The following is a 24,839-nucleotide window of genomic DNA, read 5'->3' on the forward strand; positions in this document are numbered from 1 at the left end:
TAAATGTGGCAATTTTTATGTAATTTCTGAAAATTGTCCCAAAGCTTGCATTTTACCCTATTCCATATCCCGCATTTCATAATGTAGTAACATAAATCATTCTAAATATGAACACCATGGGCCTACTGAACAGTTATATGCATAGATTTACCAAACTATGTGGCATATAGAGGCATCCAAATTAAAATAGAGCATATGAATTTCCATATCTGATGCTCTGGATGCTGCAAATAAGCAGCCGGTATGTTTATTATGTGCCATAAGACACCTAAAAGTACAGAGACCCTAGAAAACTATATATTTTCCAAAAGTACACATTCTGATGAAACAAAAATGGGTAAATACATATTTCTACTGCAAATTACCAAACTACAAAGCTATACTAAACATAATGGATTTTATGAAATTTCTGAAAATCATCACAATACGAAATGCAATAAAACCCCTAAAATAAAAAAACTCTAAAATCAATGGCGTTTTTTTAGCCTAGTAAAAGCTACAGTCAGAATCACAGTTTGAGTATTTTGGCTTGGCCAAATTAGTTTTGCGGACAAAATCAAGTGAACAACACCATGCAATAAAATGGCTAAAAATACAATAAAATGACAAAAATGCACCAAAATCACTGGAAATTTAATATAATAATGATAGAAAATAACTTTGCACTAAAGTCTCTTACAGGGTGCATACTGTGTAATTTATAGATGCACATGTATTTCAAAAGACACACAGATCTTGGCACACCTGCCTTAGAACAAATTAAAAACAACTTTTATTTACTAATTCTGTAAAACCAATAAGACTAAAACTATAAAGCAAAGAAAAAGAAGGAAGGTTAAAATGTATACAAGCCTTATTACCTTCTGATAATCTCTATTGAGCTGAGTTGTTACTTGCAAATCGCAAGTAGTGTTACAATTTTGTTGCTAGCTGTCTTCCAAGTTAGACATAGTTACATAGGGTTGAAGACCATCAAATTCAACCCTTCCAAGTAAACTCAGCACACACAACCTATACTTACCAATCTATACCAACACATACATAACTATATATACAAACATTAATACTAGACTAGACATGAGAGTGTTCTGATACAGTGTAACTACGTTCTTTCAATTCGGTGTAACGCTTCTATTCTTCGTTGAGACTGTTACTAATGAAGAATCTGTTTGTTAAATGTGTGTTGGAGTCTTATTTAATCAACTCCCTTTATTATTGAATTGGTTCATAGTATGGAAAAAGGAGCAAGGGAAGCGAAATTAGGTAAGTATATTAAATGCTTGGGTTCTGGTTAACCATTAGTACCCTTATGACTGATTCATTATCTACCTTCCAGGCGTATCAGCTAGATTGCATACGCTAATGGTGATGTCATTCAGGATTGTTAAGTATTCGTTTATTTTTCATTTTTATTTTACAGGTTGGAATGAAATCACCTACTTTATTTGTACATTTGGAAAAGTCACAAAAGTTACAGTTTTCAATGGATAGAATAAAATGTTTTATTTACACATATCTAAGTACAGTGTGGGTAAGTATACAGCCTCCAGAACTCCTTCAAATGCTTTATATATTGGCTTAGAGGAGAATCACCAAAATATGGGCAGCGGAAACAAACACTTTTTCACAAATAATAACAAGGTACGCAGTAAATCACCTTTGCATCCATGCAATCTGATCCTTGTCACAGATATAGCTTTGTTTAACCCTGAAGCAGCTGACTGCTGCACAAACAGTTAAAAGGGGACAACAGGTGCATCTTAGTCAAGGTGCTAATAATCTTACCACTTCCCCACACCTAATCAGCTCAGCGCCCCAAGTTCAGCAATTGTGTTAGCTAATAATATAATACCCGCTCCCTTTGCTTCCAGATGTCTCTGTGCACGGTATCAATACTTTGTATGTTCTTTCAAACATCCCACCAGCTAAGCGAGCAACTGCTCAATGCCCCCAAATTCAACAAGGATATTGAGGGGTATATTTATCATGCTATGTAAAAAGCGGAGTAAAACATTACCGGTGATGTTTACCACAGAAGTCTGTGGCCCAGGCAAGAGTCTACAGTCATGTTCAAAAATTTGCCTAGCAACTGTGTACCCTACAGGCAAAAGAGAGAGAGCAGTGGAAATGTATGTGGTCCTCGACAAGCAGAGTAACAGGTCACTTGCCAGGTCAGACTTTTTTGAGGAGGCAGTGCTGACAGCAAGCGTTGGGCAGTTCTTTTTACCTGTCTGTCTACAAGAGCTGTTCATATAGAACTGATTGAGTCTATGTCAACATCTAGCTTCATCAATGCTTTAAGAAGATTCTTTTCAATTCGTGGCCCATCAAAGTTACTCCGCTCTGACAGAGGTACAAACTTTGTGGGAGCTTGTAAAGAACTGAATATTAGTATGAATGATGCAGAGCTACAAAGTTATTTTCAAGACAGAGGATGTACATGGATCTCTAATCCTCCCCACTCATCTCACATGGGTGGTGTTTGGGAGAGACTAATAGGTATAACTCGGCATTTTTAGAAGCAGTATTACTCCAAGCTAAACCTGCCCATCTGACTCATGAGACTTTGAGTACCTTTATGGCAGAGGTTATGGCTATCATAAATGCGAGACCGTTAGTACCGGAATCTTCAGGCCCGGATGCTCCTATGGTCCTTACTCCAGCTATGATTTTGACTCAAAAGGTGAGCCCTTTGTCAGCCCCTTCTGGCAATTTTAGATTGGGAGAACTTCATGCAAAACAATGGAAGCAAGTTAACAGTTTATTGGGATATCCTCTTGCTCTTAATCTTTCTTTCAGTTGTTTTGCTCTTTCTTGGAAAGTATCATATGACATGCAATTACGTCTTATTTGTAAAAATTCACCAATTGGTAGCGATTTTTTGACTGTATTTCTGTGATAGCTTTTATAATGTAATACAGTGTTTGTTACTGTTTCTTTTCTGAATAAGTCAGTCATTATATTATGATTTTCATTTTTACCTATAGTGAGATCCAAAAAAGTAACTAACTTCTGAGATGAAGTTTTAGTTAATTTTATATTCAAATTGTTCTTATTCAGGATATGACAAAAATCATCGAGCAGGTTTTGTGGTCCTTCCCACAAGAAAAGAATATCATTGATATATCTGATCCAAAGGGGGGTGTAATTAACGTTAAATCATCACAGAAAACATTGTCCTTTTCCCACTTGCCCAGAAAGATGTTGACATATGTGGGAGCACAGGCAGTACCCATTGCGGTTCCATGTACTTGTAAATAGAAAGCATTGTCAAAGACAAAATAATTATGGTGTAAAATAATCTAAGAAATGCCCCAAGTCTTGGTCTAAGGTGTAATCATTTTGTAGAAAATATTGTACAGCTTTTAACCCTTGCTGATGTCTTATTGAGATATATAGTGATTCTACATCAAGGGTTACCAGCCACATGTTTTCTATTACTTGGATTCCTTCTAGTTTCACCAGAACTTCCATAGTATCCTTTACATAAGAAGGTAATGTTGTCACATATTTTCTCAAATGCTATCGCCTGAAGGATTGAACAAAAATATTGATTATGGAACATTTTTACGACAATGAAATAATTGTTTTTTAAACACTACAGGCTGAAGGCACTCCCAAAAAAATTATTTTTGTTATAGAAGCTTCGATCAACCTCACAGCATTATATCATATCACTTTCCCGCACGATAATATATTATGCAGCACTAATAAGCACCAAATTCGAGCATCTCTTTTATGCGCTAATTTATTTCATGATATACATAGCTCTCCAGTATACTTTATATTATTTTTATTCAATAGAATGCACACATGATTTTGTATGAATTTATTTATCAATTAATTTACTTATTGCCCTCTATTGTGGCTAGGAGGAACAGGATCAAGCATATCATCTCACCATAACTGAGCATGTTACTATATTTTCCACACATATTCAGTAATTAATTTTATAAGATTCCCAGCCTGTCCTTCTTAAATGTTATTATTGGTTCACTACATAATCAAGTTTGATCAGAATTATGGTTGTCTCTCTTTTCTCTCTCTCTTTTTTTCAAATTAATAAGTATAAAAGAAGTTAAATAAAAAACGATTGAGAAACCAATGAATGTAAAATAGAGGAGCACTTTCAGTGTCAACAAATACATAAACATAATATAATAGACGTTCAGAAAGTTATAATTCAGATTCAAGGGGGCGGAACCAGCTGACGAGTAAATGAGTGTACTAAGTGAAGAGTAACTTTGAGGGTTTTAGGTTATAGGGGGAAGAATCACCGATCACAGCCTCTGAGAGGTGTTGTATGAACAGATACAAAGTGGGTAACAATTGCGCTTTAAAACTTGAGTCTGTGCTGAGGTAAAAGTTCTCCCATATGGTATGTAGGCACAGCGTCTGGGGGTTGAAATAGTACGCACCGCGGAATATTTGAATGTTGCCGGGATATCCTGTGGTTTCCTATGGCGTTTGATGTTTTGTGGAAGGCACTAAGTGCTGCCAATTGATGGTCTTGGGATTTGGGAGAATTCATAAACTGACATCATTATTTAATATCCTTCTTGAATTTGGGGGGGTTGAGCAGTTGCTCACTTAGTTGGTGGGACGTTTGAAAGAACATACAAAGTATTAATACCGTGCACAGAGACATCTGAAAGCAACGGGAGCGGGTATTATATTATTAGCTAACACAATTGCTGAACTTGGGGCGCTGAGCTGATTAGGTGTGGGGAAGTGGTAAGATTATTAGCACCTTGACTAAGATGTACCCATCGGGTTGAAATTCATAGCGGTAATTAATATGAATGTGTAATCCCTCTCCTCAAATCCCCTTTTAACTGTGCAGCAGTCAGCTGCTACAGGGTTAAACGAAGCTATATACGTGACCAGGATCAGAAAGATAATACATTATGCATAAAGGTGATTTACTGCGTACCTTGTTATTATTTGTGGAAAAGTGTTTGTTTCCGCTGCCCATATTTTTGTGATTCTAATCCAAGCCAATATATAAAGCATTTGAGTTCTGGATTGCCTATATATGCGATAGTTACTAACTGTGCCCTTTTGTGGCTATACTATCTGAAGGCCGTATAAAGTACCCAAAAATAAGAGATTGTGAACTTACCCACACTGTACTTAGATATGTGTAAATAAAACATTTTATTCTGTCCATTGAAAACTGTAACTTTTGTGACTTTGCCAAGTATAAAAATAAAGTAGGCGATTTCATTCCAACCTGTAAAATAAAAATGAAAAATAAACGAATACTTACCAATTCTGAATGACATCTTGTTGATATGCCTGGAAGGTAGATAATGAATCAATCATAAGGGGACTAACAGTTAACCAGAACCCAGGCGTTTAATATACTTAACCAGGGCTGCTGCTGGCCAAATGGGTGACCTAAGCAGAAATTTACACCTACTATAGGGGCCAAAATAGAACTTTATTCAAATAAAAGTAAATACATAAATAAATTGTATAATTTATAAATTACAATTGTAGCTCTACAGCAAAAAATACAAACTAAAATTACACTATAAATAAAACATTTATAATAATACACAGTGCCCCCATAAACAGTGCCCCCATGTGCCCCCAATAGAAAGTGCCCCCTTACACAGTGCCCTAATTGCCCCCATAAACAGTGCCCCCAATTGCCCCATACACAGTACCCCCATAGACAGTAGCCCCCACACACAGTGCCCCCAATTGTCTCATACACAGTATCCCCCATAGACAGTAGCCCCCACACACAGTGCCCCAATTGCAGCCATAAACAGTGCCCCCAATTGCCCCATAGACAGTACCCCCCATAGACAGTAGCCCCCACACACAATGCCCCCAATTGCCTCATACGCAGTACCCCCCATAGACAGTAGCCCCCACACACAGTGCCCCCATTAGAAAGTGCCTCCATACACAGTGCCCCAATTGCCCCCATAAACAGTGCCCCCAATAGAAAGTGCCCCATACACAGTGCCCCAATTTCCCCCATAAACAGTGCCCCCAATTGCCCCATAGACAGTACCTCCCATAAACAGTAGCCCCCACACACAGTGCCCCAATTGCCTCATACACAGTACCCCCCATAGACAGTAGCCCCCACACCCAGTGCCCCCAATTTCCCCCATAAAAAGTACCCCCAACAGACCAAGTCATCGTCGGCGGGCCGGCGGCTCCTTCTCTCTTATGCCGCGGCAACAGGCACTACTATAAGGTTGCGCCTCGTCGATGACGTGTAACGTCATACGCACTGGCATAACCTTATAAAAGGGCCTGTCGCTGCCGCATAAGAGAGAAGGAGCCGCAGCCGCCGACGATGACTTGGTCTGTTGGTGCCCTACGCAGACTGCATACTCTGCGTTTAGGGAGCGGCGGTACTGTACTTACCTAATTTCGCTTCCCTTGCTCTTTTTTCCGTACTGTGAACCCAATTCAATAATAAAAGGAGTTTATGAAATAAGACTCCAAAACACATATAACAAATAGATTCTTTATTAGTGACGAAGATAGAAGCGTTACACCCAGTTGAAAGAAAGTAGTTACACTATATCAGAACAGTGTCTAACTAGGGAGACAGCTGGCAACAAAATTGTAACATTACTTGCCATTTGCAAGTACCAACTCAGCCCAGTAGAGATTATCAGAAGGAAATAAGGCTTGTATACATTTTAACCTTCCTTCTTTGCTTTATAACTTTATTGGTTTTAAATAATTAGTAAATAAAAGTTGTTTTTAATTTGTTCTAAGGCAGGTGTGCCAAGATCTGTGTGTCTTTTGAAATACATGTGGAAATGTAATATAAGGACCAAAATTACATACAAAAGGTATTGTGCAGTTAGCAAATACGATATCCGCAATGGCAAAAAAACATTTTTTTTTCAGGCAAAAAGAAAATGCAATAAAAAAAAATCCACAAAATTATGCAAATGTGTGTATACACTTGGCAAAATGCATGTTTTGTGAGTGTGTATATTTGTGCAAGTAATTGTGAGTTGTGATGGGTAAATGTTTTTGGCAGGCATGGATTCACAGTGAATTTCTGCGTTTTGCCATTGGAGGATTTTTTCACGTAACGGGTGACAAAACTCACCACAGAAAAATTCAACATGCCACAAAGAATTGTCGCCTGCGTCAAAAAAAATTGTTGATTGAGTTACAATTTTTATTGACGCATGAGACGTGCAATATTTTTGCCTTTTTGAAAAAAAATTTATGCAGCAAAACGGGACAGAGACCCCCCCAAAATGTGTGTGTGTAAGTATAACTGTAAGTGTGTATTAGTGTAATAAGTGTGTGTGTATGTGAAACTAACCTGGGGACAAGCAGGCTGGAAATCCTCAGGAGGGACCCAGGAACTGGAGGAGCTGCCTCTTCAGTAGATCCGGGGAGGGGGCGATGCTGGGGGGGAGGCAGGGGACAAGGAAATGACCAGTGGTCATGTACAAATAAATGTGAACATTGCATGTATTGCTGCCAAGGTACTTCTGCTCAAATAGTCTTGCACTGCACACAATACTGGATTTGTGAAAAAAATGTATTATGGGTAAAAAATGTGGTAAATTGTGTCTGGAATGTTACTTTGCACAAAATTGCAGTCATAAATAAGCGCTATAGGGTGTTTATGTAATATAATGTGGTGCACTCTACTACTTTATACAAGTAAAGTAAAGCTTGTTGGTGTTGGATAAGGTTACCAAATTTTCAGAGCAAAACCTGGGGACACTTTCAAAAACAGAAATAATAAACCTTGCCGTTTTTGTTCCTATGCCTAGTAAACCACTCCCTGTTTTACAAATACGACCTCAGCAAAAGCAAAGGCTCAATCCTGACTTTCAAAGTATGTTGGGAGTTGTAGTCCAACACCAGATTGGGGGGCTCAGGTTGAGCTCTGGAAGCAGCTGAGGTAGGTTATAATTATATTATACAGTGAGAACAATGGGATAGCATCCCCACAACATGAAGTAAGAAATAGCATCTGGAACATTATTCAGTCAAGGGCATAGGTGGATTTTCAATAAGGGTAGGGGGAGGCTAAGCCTCCCCAAACCTTCTTGGCACATTAAAAAAAAAAAAATCTCACTCCATTTCTGCATTGTCCTGGAAATCTTCTGTTCCTGCAAGCTCCGGTTCTGCTGTGCTCTGGTGGGATCTTTCTTCTTGTGGATTCTCCAATCAGAGCACAGCTTTTTTGACAGACAGTAAAATTGACCAATCAAAGTACAGATGCAGTCAGGGCTCGGGAGATATTACAAACTGAAGGCAGTGCAGAAATGAAGACTGAAAAGAAGAATCTGCAGGCTGTAAACTTTACCTGAGAACCAACTCTCAACTTTTGCTGCAGTTTTTATCTCACTCCCACAGGTACTATACAGTTCTAAAGGCTGAATCACTAGCTGACATTAAAATGTTTTTTGCCTGACCTGACATCTATAATAATATATAATCTATCCCCTACCCTAACAGATGGCGGGTAAGTTAACTCTTTCCCCCTGAAAAAGTTCATTGTGCTTTTATATATTTGTCGTTTTTTGCACTTACTGTTTTTATTTTTTATATTTGTCATTGTTTTGTTCATTTCTACGTAGTTACAGTGGGGCCAATGTTATGTATCAGTGCCAGTGTTATAGTGCCAGGGCCTGAATATCTGCCATCAGTACTCACTGCTTCTCACTGTATATAATGTGCTGGTTTTGTAAATACAGACTGCGTATCACTGTATATAATGTGCTGGTTTTGTAAATACAGACTGCGTCTCACTGTATATAATGTGCTGGTTTTGTAAATACAGACTGCGTCTCACTGTATATAATGTGCTGGTTTTGTAAATACAGACTGCGTCTCACTGTATATAATGTGCTGGGTTTGTAAATACAGACTGCGTCTCACTGTATATAATGTGCTGGTTTTGTAAATACAGACTGTGTCTCACTGTATATAATATGCCTGGGGTGTCAGTACCCACTGCCTTTCTTGCTATAAAACTAACGTGAACACATCTAAAAGGGTTGTTCACTTTTAAGTTAACTTTTAGTATGTTATAAAATAGCCTATTCCTAGCAACTTTGCCATTGGTCTTCCTAATTAATTTTTTTTATAGTTCTTGAATAATTTGCCTTTCTCTTCTGCCTCTCCCAGATTTCAAATGGGGGCCAAAAAATTATTGCTCTGTGAGGCTACAATTTTATTATTATCATCATCATTTTTTATTACTTATTTTTCCAAGTAGGCCCCTTAACTATTCATATTCCCATCTCTTGTTTAAACCACTACCTGGTTGCTAGGGTAAATAAGACCCTAGCAACCAGATAGCTGCTAAATTTACCAAATGGAGAGCTGCTGAACAAAAAGCTAAATAACTGAAAAACCATTAAAAATAAAAGTGAATTGAAATGTTTGCAGATCCCGTCACAGAAGTGCACATATGAATACTTTTACATCCTAAGCCTTTTTGTACAGAATCCTTGGAAGTCAGTGGGAATGGCAAGAGGTAGTTAATTTTTTACTCCAGCAGCGAATCCACTAAGTCTCACATTAGCTTTAGGTCAGTCTATGTATGGCCCATCTTTAGCCTCCCCAAACAAAAAAGTCACCCTCCGCCTATGGTCAAGGACACTGGATTCAGGGACAATAAAGACTAGAGATGTAGCGAACTGTTCGCCGGAGAACTAATTCGCACGAAAATCGGGTGTTCGCAAGTTCGCAAGTTCGCGAACTTTTAGAGAAGTTCGCAACTTTGGGTTCGCCTTAGCTGGAGCCAAATTTTGACCTCTCACCCCAGAGCCAGCAGATACATGGCAGCCAATCAGGCAGCTCTCCCTCCTGGACCACCCCCGGACCACTCCCTTCCATATATAAACCGAAGCCGAGCAACCATTTTACATTCTGCCTTTGTGTGCTTGATGAGTTAGCATAGGGAGAGAGCTGTGCAGGGGTTTGAGGGACAGTTTAGGTAGCTTTGCTGAGTCTGACTAGTGATCTACTTTCTACTGCTCTGTATTAGCACATAGGGAGAGAGCTGTGCAGGGGTTTGAGGGACAGTTTAGGTAGTTTTGCTGACTAGTAATCTACTTTCTACTGCTCTGTATGTAGCTGTTGTGGACAGCTGTCCTGCTGATCTCATCTGCTGTAACCCAATAGTCCTTGTAAGGACTGCTTTTATTTTCTGATTACTGTTACTCTTCTTTTCATTGTGTACTGCAGCTCCGTCTGTGTGTGTTGGAGACAGGTGTGCTGCTCATAGTAGTGCACTAAGCACCAACCACACATTCACATCATTTTTTTTTTTTATTTGTGTTTTTTTACTTTGCTACTGTAATTTATAGAGCCGAGTGCTATTAGTCTAGCTGTGGGGGACTGGTGTGCTGCTCCTAGTAGTTCATCACCAGCACCAACCAGAGATCACTTTTTTTTTTATTATTCATTTTTTTTTTTTAAATTTAAGTTACTGTTCTTTAACGTGTCCAGTGCTGTTTGCTGTTATTCATACCTGAGCGATGTTTTTCCACCAGCAATAATATATTCCGTATCCACTACTGCGGCGTTTTGTCTTTGCGTGTGAACCGGCTGTAACCTTTACACGACTTGATTGGCATGTAGACGCCGGACGTTTTAAAGCAGTTTATTACACAAGTTTAGAAATGTTGTGTGATTTCTGCCCTTTACAGCACAAAACGCAACGCTATGTCAACAACGTATTTTTCAGAGAAATTTTTGCCCTTGATCCCCCTTCGGAATGTCACTGTCCAGGTCGTGGCACCCTTTAAACAACTTTAAAATCAGTTTTCTGGCCAGAAATGGCTTTTCTAATTTTTAAAGTTCGCCTTCCCATTGAAGTCTATGGGGTTCGCAAAGTTCGCAAAAGATCGCACTTTTTGGCAGAAGTTCGCAAACGGGTTCGCGAACTTTTTCTGTGAGGTTCGCTACATCTCTAATAAAGACATTCTGCACAGGGAGAGGCAGTGACACTTGAAGTTAGAGGTAGTGGGTACTGGTACACCAAACACATTATATACATATATATGTACCCCAGGTACATTACTGTATATACAGTCAGAGGCAGTGGAACATTAGGGTTAGATTGCATATACAGTAGGTTTGATACATTACCAATTTAATTAATAATGCACCCTGAACATCTGGTAGAATAAAAGGCATGAAAGCATTATGTATTATTCTGCCAGAAAATAAAGTAGGATAAATACAGAGCTCTGTGTATAATACCACCAAACACAGTGCAGGATATTTGCAGGTGCAAATTGCCCACCACAAAAATATTACAGATGTAAGCAAAATGCACAACACTTTACTCACATATTCTTCTCTTGTTCCAGGCTTCTTTTATTCTTTTGTCTTATGCTAACTATCCAGTTGCATTTTTTCTTCCATATTTACCTGTCTCCTCTTCCTGTGATTCTGACCTTACCTCTCTCAGCTCATCTCCTGCACTTTCTTGTGTTGTCTGCCTTAATTTTCTCTTCCTTTCTGTGCAACCCTTCTCTGTTTTACCTCTGTTCCTTTTTGGCTTAATAATTTTCTCTTGTTATAAGATTTTTATATTGCTCCTTTTGCTCCTTTATGATTTTCTTTATGATTTTTTTTTCTGTCCCTTCTTTCCATTTGTCCTGATTTCTTACTTTTCACTATTTTCCTTTTCTAGCATATTTTTCCTATGTCCCTATTCTCTTCCAGACCTATATTCTGTTTATATTCCATTCTGCCACATCTGTGTATTTTGCAGCTGCACCTTCTCCCCCCCCACACACACACACTGAGTTAAGCTGCCCAGGCCCCGCAATGCTGCTGTAAAGCTGTACTGAACCAGAACACATGGAAAAAAAGTTGCGAGTGAGTTAAAATTTCCGGTGTGTGTGTTACTGCTACAATGATTTATCTGACTTGTGAAGCACCCTGATCCCAACATCGCACATCAGAAATCTCTATTAACTTGCAGCTTGACCGTTGCTTCCATGTGTTCCAGATCTACTACAGACCTTTACAGCAGCATTATGAAACAGGGCAATGGGCAAACAGGAACGCAAAGAATTAGAGAGGCATTGTCTACTCACCTCTTCTCTACCTCAGTTTCTATGTGTGCACTTCTCAATAGCAGAGCATTGGGATTGTTGAGTTCAATCTCTTGCAGACTCTTTAATCCCACTGCCCATTCAAAACACAGATTGTCAGTGTTGGGCAGGAAAATTTAAATAGCGGGGACTTTAAAGATGGGGATGTTTCATGGGGCAGTTTTCCATAGGGACCAAGATTCTGAAACAGGGCTGATCCTCTGTCAAACGGGAATGAATGGGAACCTGAGTGCAGGAGTTTCTGCAGCCATCTTGGAGTGTGCTGGGCTAACTAATACAGATCTCTTACATCAAGAATGTCTCCTGTGTCTCCAGTCTGAAAGCACATCATTAGAAACACTTTAGAGTGTATTGCTGCAGTTGTACAGGTTGTTAGTATATGGGGTGTTTTCAGAAAGCAAAGAAGGCAGCAGGGGATAATTTCAGACCAGAGGTGGGCCAAGCTGACCAGGCGCCCTAGGCAACCCATTCAGCCACCTCGACCTTGCACCCACCACGTAATGACAAGCGGCAGGGGCAATGACAAGGCAGCATGGACTAGGGGTAGGCAAGAGAGGTTCCTGCCTGGCACCCCGCAATCTTTGCACCCTAGGCATATGCCTCTTCTGCCTACCCCTAGTTCCGGCCCTGTTTCAGACACTTTTCAGCTGATTGAATATTGTAGTCAAAAAAGCACCTCATTTTATATTAGGCTTTAAGGTAAAACTGGGCATAAAAATAACAGTATCCATAGTCGGTGCTAAAAATACTGTGAAAATGCTGTACATTTTTTGCTATTCTAAACCTGCTCACTGCTACATGATTTTACATTTGTAGTTTTTTTTTTTTTGCTCTTTAGAGGCATTTGGAGGAGAATTTTATTAGTCTATGAAGGAAAACTATGTATTCCTTTGATAATGGCAGTAATTACAGGCTACCCACAGTGGGCTGCATGAATAAACACGTGGTAATCGTAATTAAATATTGCACGCCAGAAATACTGCATTTCCCCCCTAATAATTTAGACTATGACTTGTATCTGATTCACAGAAACATACACATACAAATGTTTTCATTTTTATGTGAAGCAATTGTCATCCAAACATTTGCTTTGCACACTGTGCCTGGTAAGTAAATTTAGTTTCAGCTATTGTGTGCAAAGTGCCTTGTTATAGGAACAACTGAGTTCAGTGCTTAGTACCTGTCAGTTGGCACCTGCTAAGTCCTGGGTTTCATTAGTTAATTCTTTTTTGTATTGGAGTGGGATGAAAATCTTGTGCCATAGCATAGCCTGTGATTAAAAGTCGGTGCCATATTTTGTGGCATAGGCAAAAAGCTACAATTTTGGAAAAAGAAATGCACTCTAACCATGTTGATGTCTTTTAATACATATTCATTTCCTTTTATAAATTGCTTCTTTGGTTTATCTAACTATTTTGTTGCAGCTGTCTACTGCGAATATTTCAATCAACATGGTGAATGCACATGGCATTATAAACCCTGTGGATCAAAACCGGTAAAGACGTGCCATAATCAAGCAATGGGCTCCAACTTGTCAACATATTTAGAAGGTAACATTTTATTATTGCAGCAGAACAAAGAACAAGTTAAAAAAAGAAAAAAAATTAAAATGTTGTCTTTTTATTAGAAGATTTCCATTTTTCCTTTTTATAAGAAGATTTGTATACAATACAATACTGTACATAAAGAAAATACAGTTCTCTGAACAGCTAATTTATATGACAAAAAATATGTAAGTGTACAATACATATGTGGTTAATATTTATGTATTACTTTATGTATTTATGTATTACTTTCATCTTTGTGTTAGTTTTTCCTTTTTCTTTTTTTCATGATGACTCAATTTTTCTAACCTTGGTTGTCATGTTTTGTAAGGTTATTTAATAGGGAAGTTCACATAAAATGAACTTGTCAAGTTACTGCTTAATGGCCATGGTGATCTAAGCATTTGTGAAATGATTTAAAACAGTATTCTACCTTAAAATTAAATTTTAGTATGATTACTAGTAATATCAGTGTATGAGATCCATTATGTGGACACTCATTATTTAGAAAGCCTCAAATGGTGTATTTAAATTAAAAAAAATTGTTTATCTCTGTAATAATAAAACAGTAGCTTGTACCAACTAAGATATCATTAATCCTTACGAGAAGCAAAACAATCCTGTTTATGTTTATTTATTTACTTTTGCTATTAGACTTATTGATCCAAATTACAGAAGGATCACTTATCCAGAAAACCCCAGGTCCTGAGCATTCTGTATAACCGGTCTCATACCTGTTTGGGTTTTAATTAAGTTTTGTGGTTTTAGATTTTTTTTGTGCGGCTGTCAGACTTGAAATTGTAACAGCTATCAGGTATCAGGCAGCAGATACAAACTCTGTATAGAAGATTAAAGGCAGAGAACATTAAAATAAAAAGAATTAAAAATAGTTAAAGTGTGACAGTTACTCAGTTGTTTGGTTGCCACCTAGCATTTTCATTTGCAGAAAACCATTAAAAATAGGGGACAAGTTACTCAAAATAGGTCCAATTTAAACTTAACAAAAGTATTTTAATGGTAGTTTTCGCCTTGAATATATTCATTTTTATAAATCCTATTTTTGTTATCTTATGTTATTTTTGTAAATCTTTACATAGCTGCAGGTTATCTGCTCAATAACTAGGGTGGGTTAATTGTAAAATAGATTTATGCTTTCTGTTCCTAAAATTTTCTTTTGCTTTTCAAACCTGTCATTCTAGCAACTGTCTGATTGGAGGTTAAATTTAAAACTTAAATAGAAAAACAGAAAAATAGCATCAGCTTTAAATACCTGAACATGAAACACATCAATATCTACTAGTAACCCTTATAAAGCTTTACACATATATCATCTATGTGGAGGCGATATGCCACCTCAGCAGTGTATTCTGTGGGACCTTCAACACAGTATCTCTAGTGTCCAACAAGTTCTTTTCCCTATAGCCTTTTGTGTAAATGTATCTATTAACCACCTCCCATAGTGTCTTCTCTTACGTTGCTCCTCACATTGTCTCCTGGTCAGCATGCCTTTTGTTTCCCAAAAAAAGTTCAGTGCATACCTCACTCCTATAACTGCCTGTGTCACTGTCGGGGGTGCTTTGAGGCTGGGGTCTGTCCTGATGCCCCATCTGGGGAATGTTGGTTTCAGTAAGCCAGCACTCCAAGCTGCCTTTCAGTGCACATATGCCCTGTTTATAATATCTTGTGTCCATCTCAAATTTCTTTACTTTCATTGCCACCATGTCACATTTTTAGTTTATCAATGGCTGCAGTTATTTCTTAGATACTTTTCTCATACTCCACAGTTGAGGCTAATGATTTTTTCAATGTACCTAGCTATTTCACTTCCATTTTTTTCTTTTCTTGCTATATATATTCAGTAGGTAATATTTAACAGTAGCAAGTAGCCTTTTGGACATTTCTGCCCTACTTCTTTAGGATTTAGTTCTTCTTTACATATGTAGCTCTAAATTTAGCCCCAATAGTGAGGACCATAAAAATGAAATTACAGCATTTGCCCAGACTACCACTGTTCCTCCTGGAAAATGTTAATCTTCTGAAAATGTTTCTTCACCATGCAATAGTTTAAAGGGCTAGATGTGTGTGTACGGGACTTTTTCTGGGCAGGGCAGAGGACGAGGAACAACCTGCAAATGTAATAGGCTCCTGGTAAGAAATGGGGATCTGGCCATTTAAAATTTTTATTCATATTTTTATTCCAGCCAAATGGTAGATGCCTAGTGGTGCCTTAATCCTAGTGTATATGCCCAGTATGTGAACTCTTACAAGCTATACATATAGATTGCTCATCCCAATGTTCACTGCTCTACTTCTTACCCTCTTCTTCAACTTCTACCTATGCTTTCTTTCCTCTTACTCTTTGCTTGTGTTTATTTCATTGCATAAAAATGGAATCGTCTCAGATTCCCATTCTTTGTCCTACCTGTGTGGAATAAAGGGTAATTTCTGCATAATTCCTGCCTGTGTTATAAATTTACCATTCATTACTTACCTATACTCTGAGCCACGGTTTTTCTGTTGTTAACAGTTAAGCCAGGGTTCTTCTATAGCCCTGTCTGCTATCTTGTTAAGAGAGTGTAAAGTTTTGGCTTACTACATGGGACCCTATGTGTTGGTCTGTGTCGGATCTACCTACACAAACCAGCACATAGGGGTCTAAGAAATAAAAGAACAAATGGAAGAACTAATAGTCTTAGCAGTTTTATCCCTGAACATAACAAGAACCAATCCTTAAGTCTCCATATTAAACCAACTGTCCAAGCCAAATAAGGACACATCAGCTTAAAATCTTAGAATCTAGAGCCTATAAGGCTTATCTACCCAGTGGCAATATGAGTTCCAGTATGATTGCCGGTGTTACTCAGTGTGGATCTTGTCACATGTATGTGATCCTGGAGCAGCAGCTCCATGCAGCATTTACTTGTGAGAGATGCAGGTGGGTTTTCCTCTTGGAATCTGAGGTGCAGAATCTAAGGTGGGAACTGGCAACACTGAGGGCAACTGCAAACATGGGGGAGAACAGGAGGCTCACTGAGCAACCACTGGCAGGGGCCGGTGTAGTGGGGGGTGGAAGAGGGACAGTGGAGGTTATTGAGGGAGACAAATTTGTGACAATTAAGAGGGGCAGTAGGGGACGGAAGATGGGAGGGCTGGTTCACAGCTTGTACAAACCAACAGATTTGCCACTTTAGGTGAAGATGCTGGTGAAGACAGCTCTGAGATAGCATGTATGAAGCAGGCTGACTCTCAGAGCACCCTGGGAGCCGGCATCTCTAATACGGGTGGGGGGAATAGTGCTAGGAAGGGAAGGCAGGCTATAGTTGTAGGGGATTCAATTATAAGAAAGGTGGATAGGGTAATTTGTCACAAAGACCCTACATGCCGAACTGTGTGTTGCTTGCCTGGTGCTAGGGTTCGGCATGTGGTGGAACGAGTGGATAAATTGTTGGGAGGGGCTGGGGAAGACCCCGCGGTCTTGGTACACATAGGTACCAATGACAAAGTTAGAGGAGGGGGGGACATTCTCAAGAATGATTTTAAAAAGCTAGGCGAGAAGTTGAGGGCGAGGACTTCCAAGATATTACCTGTGCCACGAGCAACGTTAACGTTAAAACGATACTGAACCAACTCACTAAAATCTATTTGTGATCAAGCTGCAGCTTCCTTAACCCATCACTCTTAGAGAGTTTCTAATAATATTTACCACACTTGGGCTACACCCAGTCATATGCAGTGTCCCTCAAATCAAGATGCAGTGTCCCTCAAATCAAGAAGGGCTACAAGGTGGGCTCCCTTAAAACATATCCTTTATTCTGTTAAAATAAAACCAGCAGCATCTGGCACAATTTTTGTCTTAATACACTTAATTATAAGTAGTGATGAGCGAATCTGTTCCGTTTGGCTTCGCCGAAAAATTCGCGAATCTTTAAAAAGATCCGCGAAACGGCGAAAAATTCGCGAAACGGCGAAAATGTCGTGCGACAAAAAAAATTTGTCGCCCGCGGCTTTTATTTTGTCGCGCGGCTATTGTTTCGTCACCCGCAGCTATTATTTTGTCGCGCGGCTATTGTTTCGTCGCCCGCGGCTATTATTTTGTTGCGCGGCTATTGTTTCGTCGCCCGCGGCTATTATTTTGTCGCGCGGCTATTGTTTCGTCGCACGCGGCTATTATTTTGTCGCGTGGCTATTGTTTCGTCGCACACGGTTATTATTTTGTCGCGCGGCTATTGTTTCATCGCCCGTGGCTATTATTTTGTCGCGCGGCTATTGTTTCGTCGCACGCGGCTATTATTTTGTCGCCCGCGGCTATTATTTCGTCGCGCGGCTATTCTTTTGACGCCCGCGACAATTCTTTTTTTACGCCGGCGACAATTTTTGGATGCGCCGCGAATCCATGCCTGGCGAAACATTTCGCCCATCACTAATTATAAGCTATGTAAACATCCTTTTTAAGCATTAAAGGATTAAATGTTCCTTAAAGACATGTTGTGTTCCACCTGTTTTTGGCACTTACATGTGCCTGTGTCAGTACATGCACATACTAAAGAATGGAATGTGTTCCTTCCTGCACTCCCCTGTGGGGGAATGCAGGAACGCACCACGGGGCTCATGTGTATGACCCCTTAAGAACATCAGGAAGAAAGTAAGTCTTTTTTGTAAATTAATTAACACCCTTGGAATACGTTTACAAGGCACCAGGTATGATTTAAACTTTGCCTATGATTAAATGTCTTTAATCATAGGCAAAGTGACTCGAAAAGTGTCAGGTGTTGTAACAAATTTGTTAGAGATTATTACCTAAGAAGTAAACTTTTACATTTTCGAATATAAATGACTGTTAGCTTTTGCTCTTTCCCACAGCATAATTAAAGGAATAAGTCTGAGAAGCTTTCCATGTATTCTGCTACCCTCATTTTTCATAGTAGAACTATACTGCTCATGAGAAATCTGGCAACTATTCATTTTTTAATAGTACTGAAAGTTTAACTAGTGTATTATGTTGAATAAAATAAAATTACCATAATTTATGTGCCATATCATGCTCAAAGTCATGATCATAGAACATCTTGCTAACCTCTAATATCCTTGAAATTACACCAGAGCATATAATGTTTGGGCTGTTCAACTGGAGGTCTGTGGCTCTCAAAGAGATTTGTATGGTCCTTAGACTGTTTAAGTGCTACAATGACTTAGTTAGCAATAACATTTAAACACATTTAAGTAGCAGTAGCAAATGTTGTAGTGTTCAGTTCAAAAATCTGTTTGCTAAAGTGTGGTTAAGCATAAGAATGTTGTCTGAGTACCTATAACCTATGATTACTATAGGAGGTTTATCTAGCAATATGTAATCATTGAAGTGAAAATGTGCTGATCTTGCTTTACTGACTATTTAGTGTTTAAATATTATAGTATTTATAATGTAAATTGGTATAAAATCACTTATGTGATAACCCTTTTACTGTTTTAATTCATATTATTCTGTTTTAGGTTGTTATGCAAAATGTTCTGAAAAAGCACCATATTTGGATGAAAATATGAAAAAGTGTGTGCCTCTTTCTAAATGCAGTTGTTCGCATAAGGGACAAGTAATAACCGCAAATGGACATATAACAGATGAACATGGGAGAAAATGGTATGATATTTTTGTATTTAAGTTCTTTTTTTATGTTAGAAGAAAAGCACATAAAACTATTACAGAGGAGCACCATTTGCTTTGGGTCAATTATATTTGGCTGTACATAACAAGCTGTGAATGCAGTTATGAAGCTGAACTCACTATGGGCAAATCAAGCTGATCAAACATTGGCTGTGTGAGTTTTCTTAGGCAAGGTGTGGAGCTGTGTCCAGCCTGATATGGGAGCAAGGTTTGTAATTAGTACTATAAAAAGAGAAAGAACAGCAGCTATTTATTTAAGGGTGGCTTAAAGAGGGCAGTAAATAGTCTTAAAGGAATAGTAACACCAAAAAATGAAAGTGTTTTAAAGTAATTGAAATATATGTACTGTGGCCCTGCACTGGTAAAACTGGGGTGTTTGCTTCAGGAACACTACCATAGTTTATATAAATAAGCTGCTGTGTAGCTATGGGGGCAGCCATTCAAGCTGGAAAAAAGGAGAAAAGGCACAGGTTACATAGCAGATAACAGATAAAACACCATTGTATTCTACAGGGTTTATCTGTTAACTGCTATATAACCTGTGCCTTTTCTTCTTTTGAATGGCTGCCCCCATGTCTACACACCAGGGTTTATATAAACTCTAGTAATGTTTCTGAAGCAAACACAAAACTTTTACCAGTGCAGGGCAGCAGTACATTATAGTTTAATTTCTTTTAAATATATACATTTTTTGGTGTTACTGTTCCTTTAATAATCTCAGATTTCCATGAAGCGCCCTGTTACTGAATCAAGACTCTTCTTGACTGGCCATTGGTTGTAACCAGAAGTGCAGACTGTATGCTATGGGAGCAGGGCAAACAATTAAGAAGGATGTAGCTGCTTTAATGATGTAGGGTTCCATACTGTATGTTTCTCAGCAGCACTCAGCAGGCCTGGCAGTAAATTGTAGAGTTTGAGTGCAAACAGCTGCACATTGCTCAGACTTCAGCACCAAATTAAGGGATGAAGGCAATCCAATATAAGGAAATATTGACCAGTGCTGGGCTGGTGAGGTCTATTCAAGGTCTATTCAATGGTAGCATGAGGGGGAGAGATTTTACCAAAAGACTGTTAAAGGGCACCTATCACCCGAAAATTGCTGCGCCCTAGTGCTAGGCTGCCCACACTGTGAGGAAGCTCCCAGTTGTGCAGGCTGCCTAGCGTGGACAGGGACTGTTTTTTAATAAAAAAACAAACTATTGTTTCTCCAACTGGAGTGTGGGTTCTATTAGCAATTTTATGGTGATAGGTGTTTTTTAAGATAAAGAGAGAAATTTGGGGTATTTTTTATTTTAAAGCAAAGTGGTCAGAGGGCCTTAACTCCATATTTGATGTGATGTGTTTGTACAATTTGTTGCTCCTTGACCTTAGTTTATTGCTATTATTATTGTTACTATTGTTGTTGTTAATACTACTAATGCACACACATAAATGTATGCACTTTTTTACTGCCATTGTGTGCTTTTTGTTTTGCCCTAAAAAGTGATTTTTCCTATCTGATTAGAGTAAGGGTTAATAACACTGTGTAATTACTTTTTTGTTCATTTATTTTGATTTTGTTACATTTTTAGTGAAAAATATTTGAATGAAAACCTGTTCTAACGAGTAATCTGGAACTTCACCTCTCCAGTATAATTTAGCACATAAAATCTGTGCAAGTGCATAACTCAGTAAGACAAAACATCAAGAGAATAGCATAGAAACCATTTTCAAGGTGCTTAAAATGGAACTAATGGGGAAAATTGTATTTATTATGAGCTTCATCTCACATAAATAAGACAAAACTTTCTAAATGTAACCAATTAAAAATTATCCTTTTGTCAGCAATGTCACTATTTGTCTAAATGCAGCAGTACAGTTCAGATTTTGACTGTAAGTTAGGTCTAAAACTTTATTAGGGATGCTTTCTTTGCCTAAAATATGCTTTAGAGTTCATTTATTTAAAATAGCTGACTTCCACACAATTCCTGTATGTAGAGGACAGGATTTTGGTTAAGATAGCCATTTTGAAAGCCAATGTCTTCTATGTAAAGGGACCACCCACCTCAATACTGTATTAGACCTAACTTTTAGAGTCTGGTTCTGACATGAAGAGAGAATGAAGTAGACAGATTGCTGAGAGTGGTATAATAAATAATAACTTACAGAATTTTTAATTGATTATATTTGGAGTTTGGTGTTTCTTATTTTAGTGAAATGAAACTTATATTACATTTTTACAATAGTATCCCTTTAAAAATAAGAAAATTTTTAGTTAAACAAGGTCACTGTAAGCAAACTGGGTGCACATTTCTCTATATAAAGTATATACTTTAAATAGAGAAATGTGCACCCAGTTTGCTTACAGCCTCCCCATAAGAAATGTATGGTTAAAGCAATCTTAAAATAGCATTGCTCATTATCCAGTTGATAACCAAATAATGATTATGGGTGAAAGACTACACTCTGTGGCATATCTTTATTGTAAAAAAATTGCTGCATTGTAATCTAACTGAAACAAAATGTGAAAATTAGAATAAAAATAATTCAAAATCAAAATAATTTATTAAAGAAAGGTGCTTTAGAAAATACATGGGGATAAAGTATTCAACATTCATATTCTTTACATAACAGTAATTTATTGACATTTCCACCTCTTTTAGCTGTTGGTATGGGTGTTAAATCCAACAAGCAATACAAGACAAAGTCCAAACAAGGTAACAGGAGTAGTCTGTGGGTTGTCTGGCCAGTGCACTTCCCTGTTGAGCCACCAGAGGCTTTTGCAACACACTGTAGCTAATAGTCCACTTAACCATAGCCTTCCTATGTTGTTTTCACAGTCTTCACCTCTAATCTCATTAAGGCCAGGTGCAAACAATCTTTCATCAAGACCCTATGTGAGCCAGTGCCTTCCCGCCAGCTACTGCTGGATCATTGACTTAAGTCTGTTTTCTAGCCCCTACTGCCTGAGATTTTTACCTTTGAGCAGTTTTTTAAAAAATTTTATTCTTCCATCTGCTGGCTGGATATCTAAGAAGCACCAACTCTTGGCCTTGGGGCATTGGTCTCTGACCTTAAGCCCCATGTTGCTATTGGGAGAGGGTCCTTGAAAGGAACACAGGCCAGTTATTCATTAACTGTTTGTCTGCATACCTGAGCCATTCTGAAACAGGCAGTACAGCTATGGCGAAGGCCACAAATGCATCCATTCCAGCTTATACATGGGTTAATAATTTAGTGAGAATAAACTTTAAAGGAGAAGGAAAGATGAAAACTAAGTAAGCTTTATCAGAAAGGTCTATGTACTGTAAATACAGCCATAAGTACTCACATAAATGCTGCACTGAGTTCTCTGTCAAAAGAAACAGGATTTCTTGTCTCTTTGTTTTCTTGTGCTAGAATCTGCGCAGCTCTCTCCCCTCTCCTACTCCCCCCCCTCCCTCAAAAACTCCTTCCCCCCCTTAGGAATGTGTGATCTGAGCCATTCAGTAGGAAGCTTCCTCATAGGGGCAGATTTATCAAAACACGAGTTTGAATCCCGAATGGGAAAAATTCGGATTTGAAATGAAAATTTCTGAAGATCGCAAATATCACGACAATGCTTACGAAAAAATTGTATTAGTCACAATAATATCGTATTGGCAATCCGAAAGTCACAACATTTTCGTACCGAACGATTGTAAACAGCGGCAAAACCGATCCGATTTTTTCGTTCTAAAAATACGAAAAAGTCGCACAAGCATTGCAAAAGTCGCGAAAGTGCCGAAAAAGGCACGCAAGCATCGAAAAAGTTGCGCAAGGTACGAAAAAGTTTCAGAAAATACGATTGGAGTGTTCGTGGATAAGTAAATGTGTCCCATAGTCTTACAAACTTAGTCACACGCACCTCTGTTCATCGCGCTCTGGCACATACTGGTAAGCGCGTGCATGTGCAATAGGGTTGGCTCTTCTCGTGCTGACATCACATTTGTTGCCAAATTCAAATGTTAAAAGCACTACTCTGCTTGTTTTCCTTGCCCAATCTGGTCCTGACTTCCTGGTTCCTAGCTAAGCTCATTTTGTGTCTGATTTACTGGTCTTGCCTGACTTCTGGTTTACAATCCTTTGCTGCTGCCTGCCACTGACCTTTGCCTGACCTCGACTTTGATTCCATCTGACTGATCCCTTCTGTACCGCATTTTTGGAGGATAACCTGTCTATCCCATCACAGAAAGCCCGGGCCCAAAAAGGGTGTCGGCAGGGCTCTCTTGCTTTACCTAAGGGGTTATTCCTGGCAGTTTTCAGGCTCCTAAACATACAGGCCATAATATGCTTACTGCACTTGCGGACTTAAATGTGCCCTAATTTCTTTATGAACTTCCCCTTTCACACAGGAATTATAATGCCAAAACAAAACCAGGTCTTCCTATACAGTTGCCACACATAGTTCCCTGGGCTGGAATAAAGTACTTCAACCCATACTATTAAAAACAGATTTTTAACTCAGGGAGACTTGCTTACGTCATATAGTAACATAGTAAGTTGGGTTAAAAAAAGACATAAGTCCATCAAGTTCAACCATAATGGCTATATATATAACCTGCATAACTTCTAGTTGATCCAGAGGAAGGCAAAAAAACCCATCTGAAGCCTCTCTAATATGCCGCAGAGGGGAAAACAATTCCTTCCTGATTCCAAGATGACAATTGGACCAGTCCCTGGATCAACTTGTACTAAGAGTTATCTCCCATAACCCTGTATTCCCTCACTTGCTAAGAATCCATCCAGCCCCTTCTTAAAGTTATATAATGTATCAGCCAGCACGATTCGGGGAGGGAATTCCACAACTTCACAGCTCTCACAGTAAAAAATCCTTTCCGAATATTTAAATGGAACCTCCCTACTTCTAAACGGAGTGGGTGCCCTTGTGTCCGTTGGAAGGACCTACTGGTAAATAAAACTTTAGATTTAGATAGATTTAGATATATTATATGATCCCCTTATATATTTATACATAGATATCATGTCACCTCTTAAGTGCCTCTTCTCCAGTGTAAACAGACCCAACTTGGCCAGTCATTCTTCATAACTGAGACTTTCCATACCCTTAACCAGCTTAGATGCCCTTCTCTGGACCCTCTCTAACTCAATAATGTCCCGTTTGAGCACTGGAGACCAGAACTGGACAGCATATTCTAGATGGGGCCTTACCAGCGATCTGTAAAGGGGAAGAATAACCCCCTCCTCCTGTGAATCTATACCCCTTTTAATACAGCTCAAAACCTTGTTTGCCCTTGCAGCTGCTGCCTGGCATTGCTTGCTACAGCCAAGTTTATTATCTACAAGGACTCAAAGGTCCTTCTCCATTATGGATTTGCCTAGTGCAGTCCCATTAAGGGTATAAGTGGCTTGCATATTTTTACATCCCAGGTGCATGACCTTACATTTATCCACATTAAATCTCATCTGCCACATTAAATCTCATCCTGCTGCAAGGATGCCACATCCTGTATAGAATTGACTGGTCTTCAGAGTTTTGTGTCATCTGCAAACACTGATACATTACTTATAATACCCTCCCCCAAGTCATTTATG

General features: G+C 38.7%; 1 protein-coding gene across 1 annotated transcript in view; it reads left to right on the plus strand.

Annotated features, from left to right (window-relative positions):
- The window catches only part of muc19 (mucin 19, oligomeric), a 107,861-nt gene that overhangs the window by 79,457 nt on the left and 3,565 nt on the right, over positions 1-24,839 (plus strand). Inside the window, exons 26-27 of the mRNA XM_031898207.1 lie at positions 13,511-13,636; positions 19,118-19,262. Of these exons, the coding sequence (XP_031754067.1) occupies positions 13,511-13,636; positions 19,118-19,262 (271 nt within the window). The remainder of the gene's footprint in view (positions 1-13,510; positions 13,637-19,117; positions 19,263-24,839) is intronic.

This window comes from Xenopus tropicalis, chromosome 3, assembly GCF_000004195.4.
Source record: "Xenopus tropicalis strain Nigerian chromosome 3, UCB_Xtro_10.0, whole genome shotgun sequence".
In the NCBI taxonomy this organism is placed as follows: Eukaryota; Metazoa; Chordata; class Amphibia; order Anura; family Pipidae; genus Xenopus; species Xenopus tropicalis.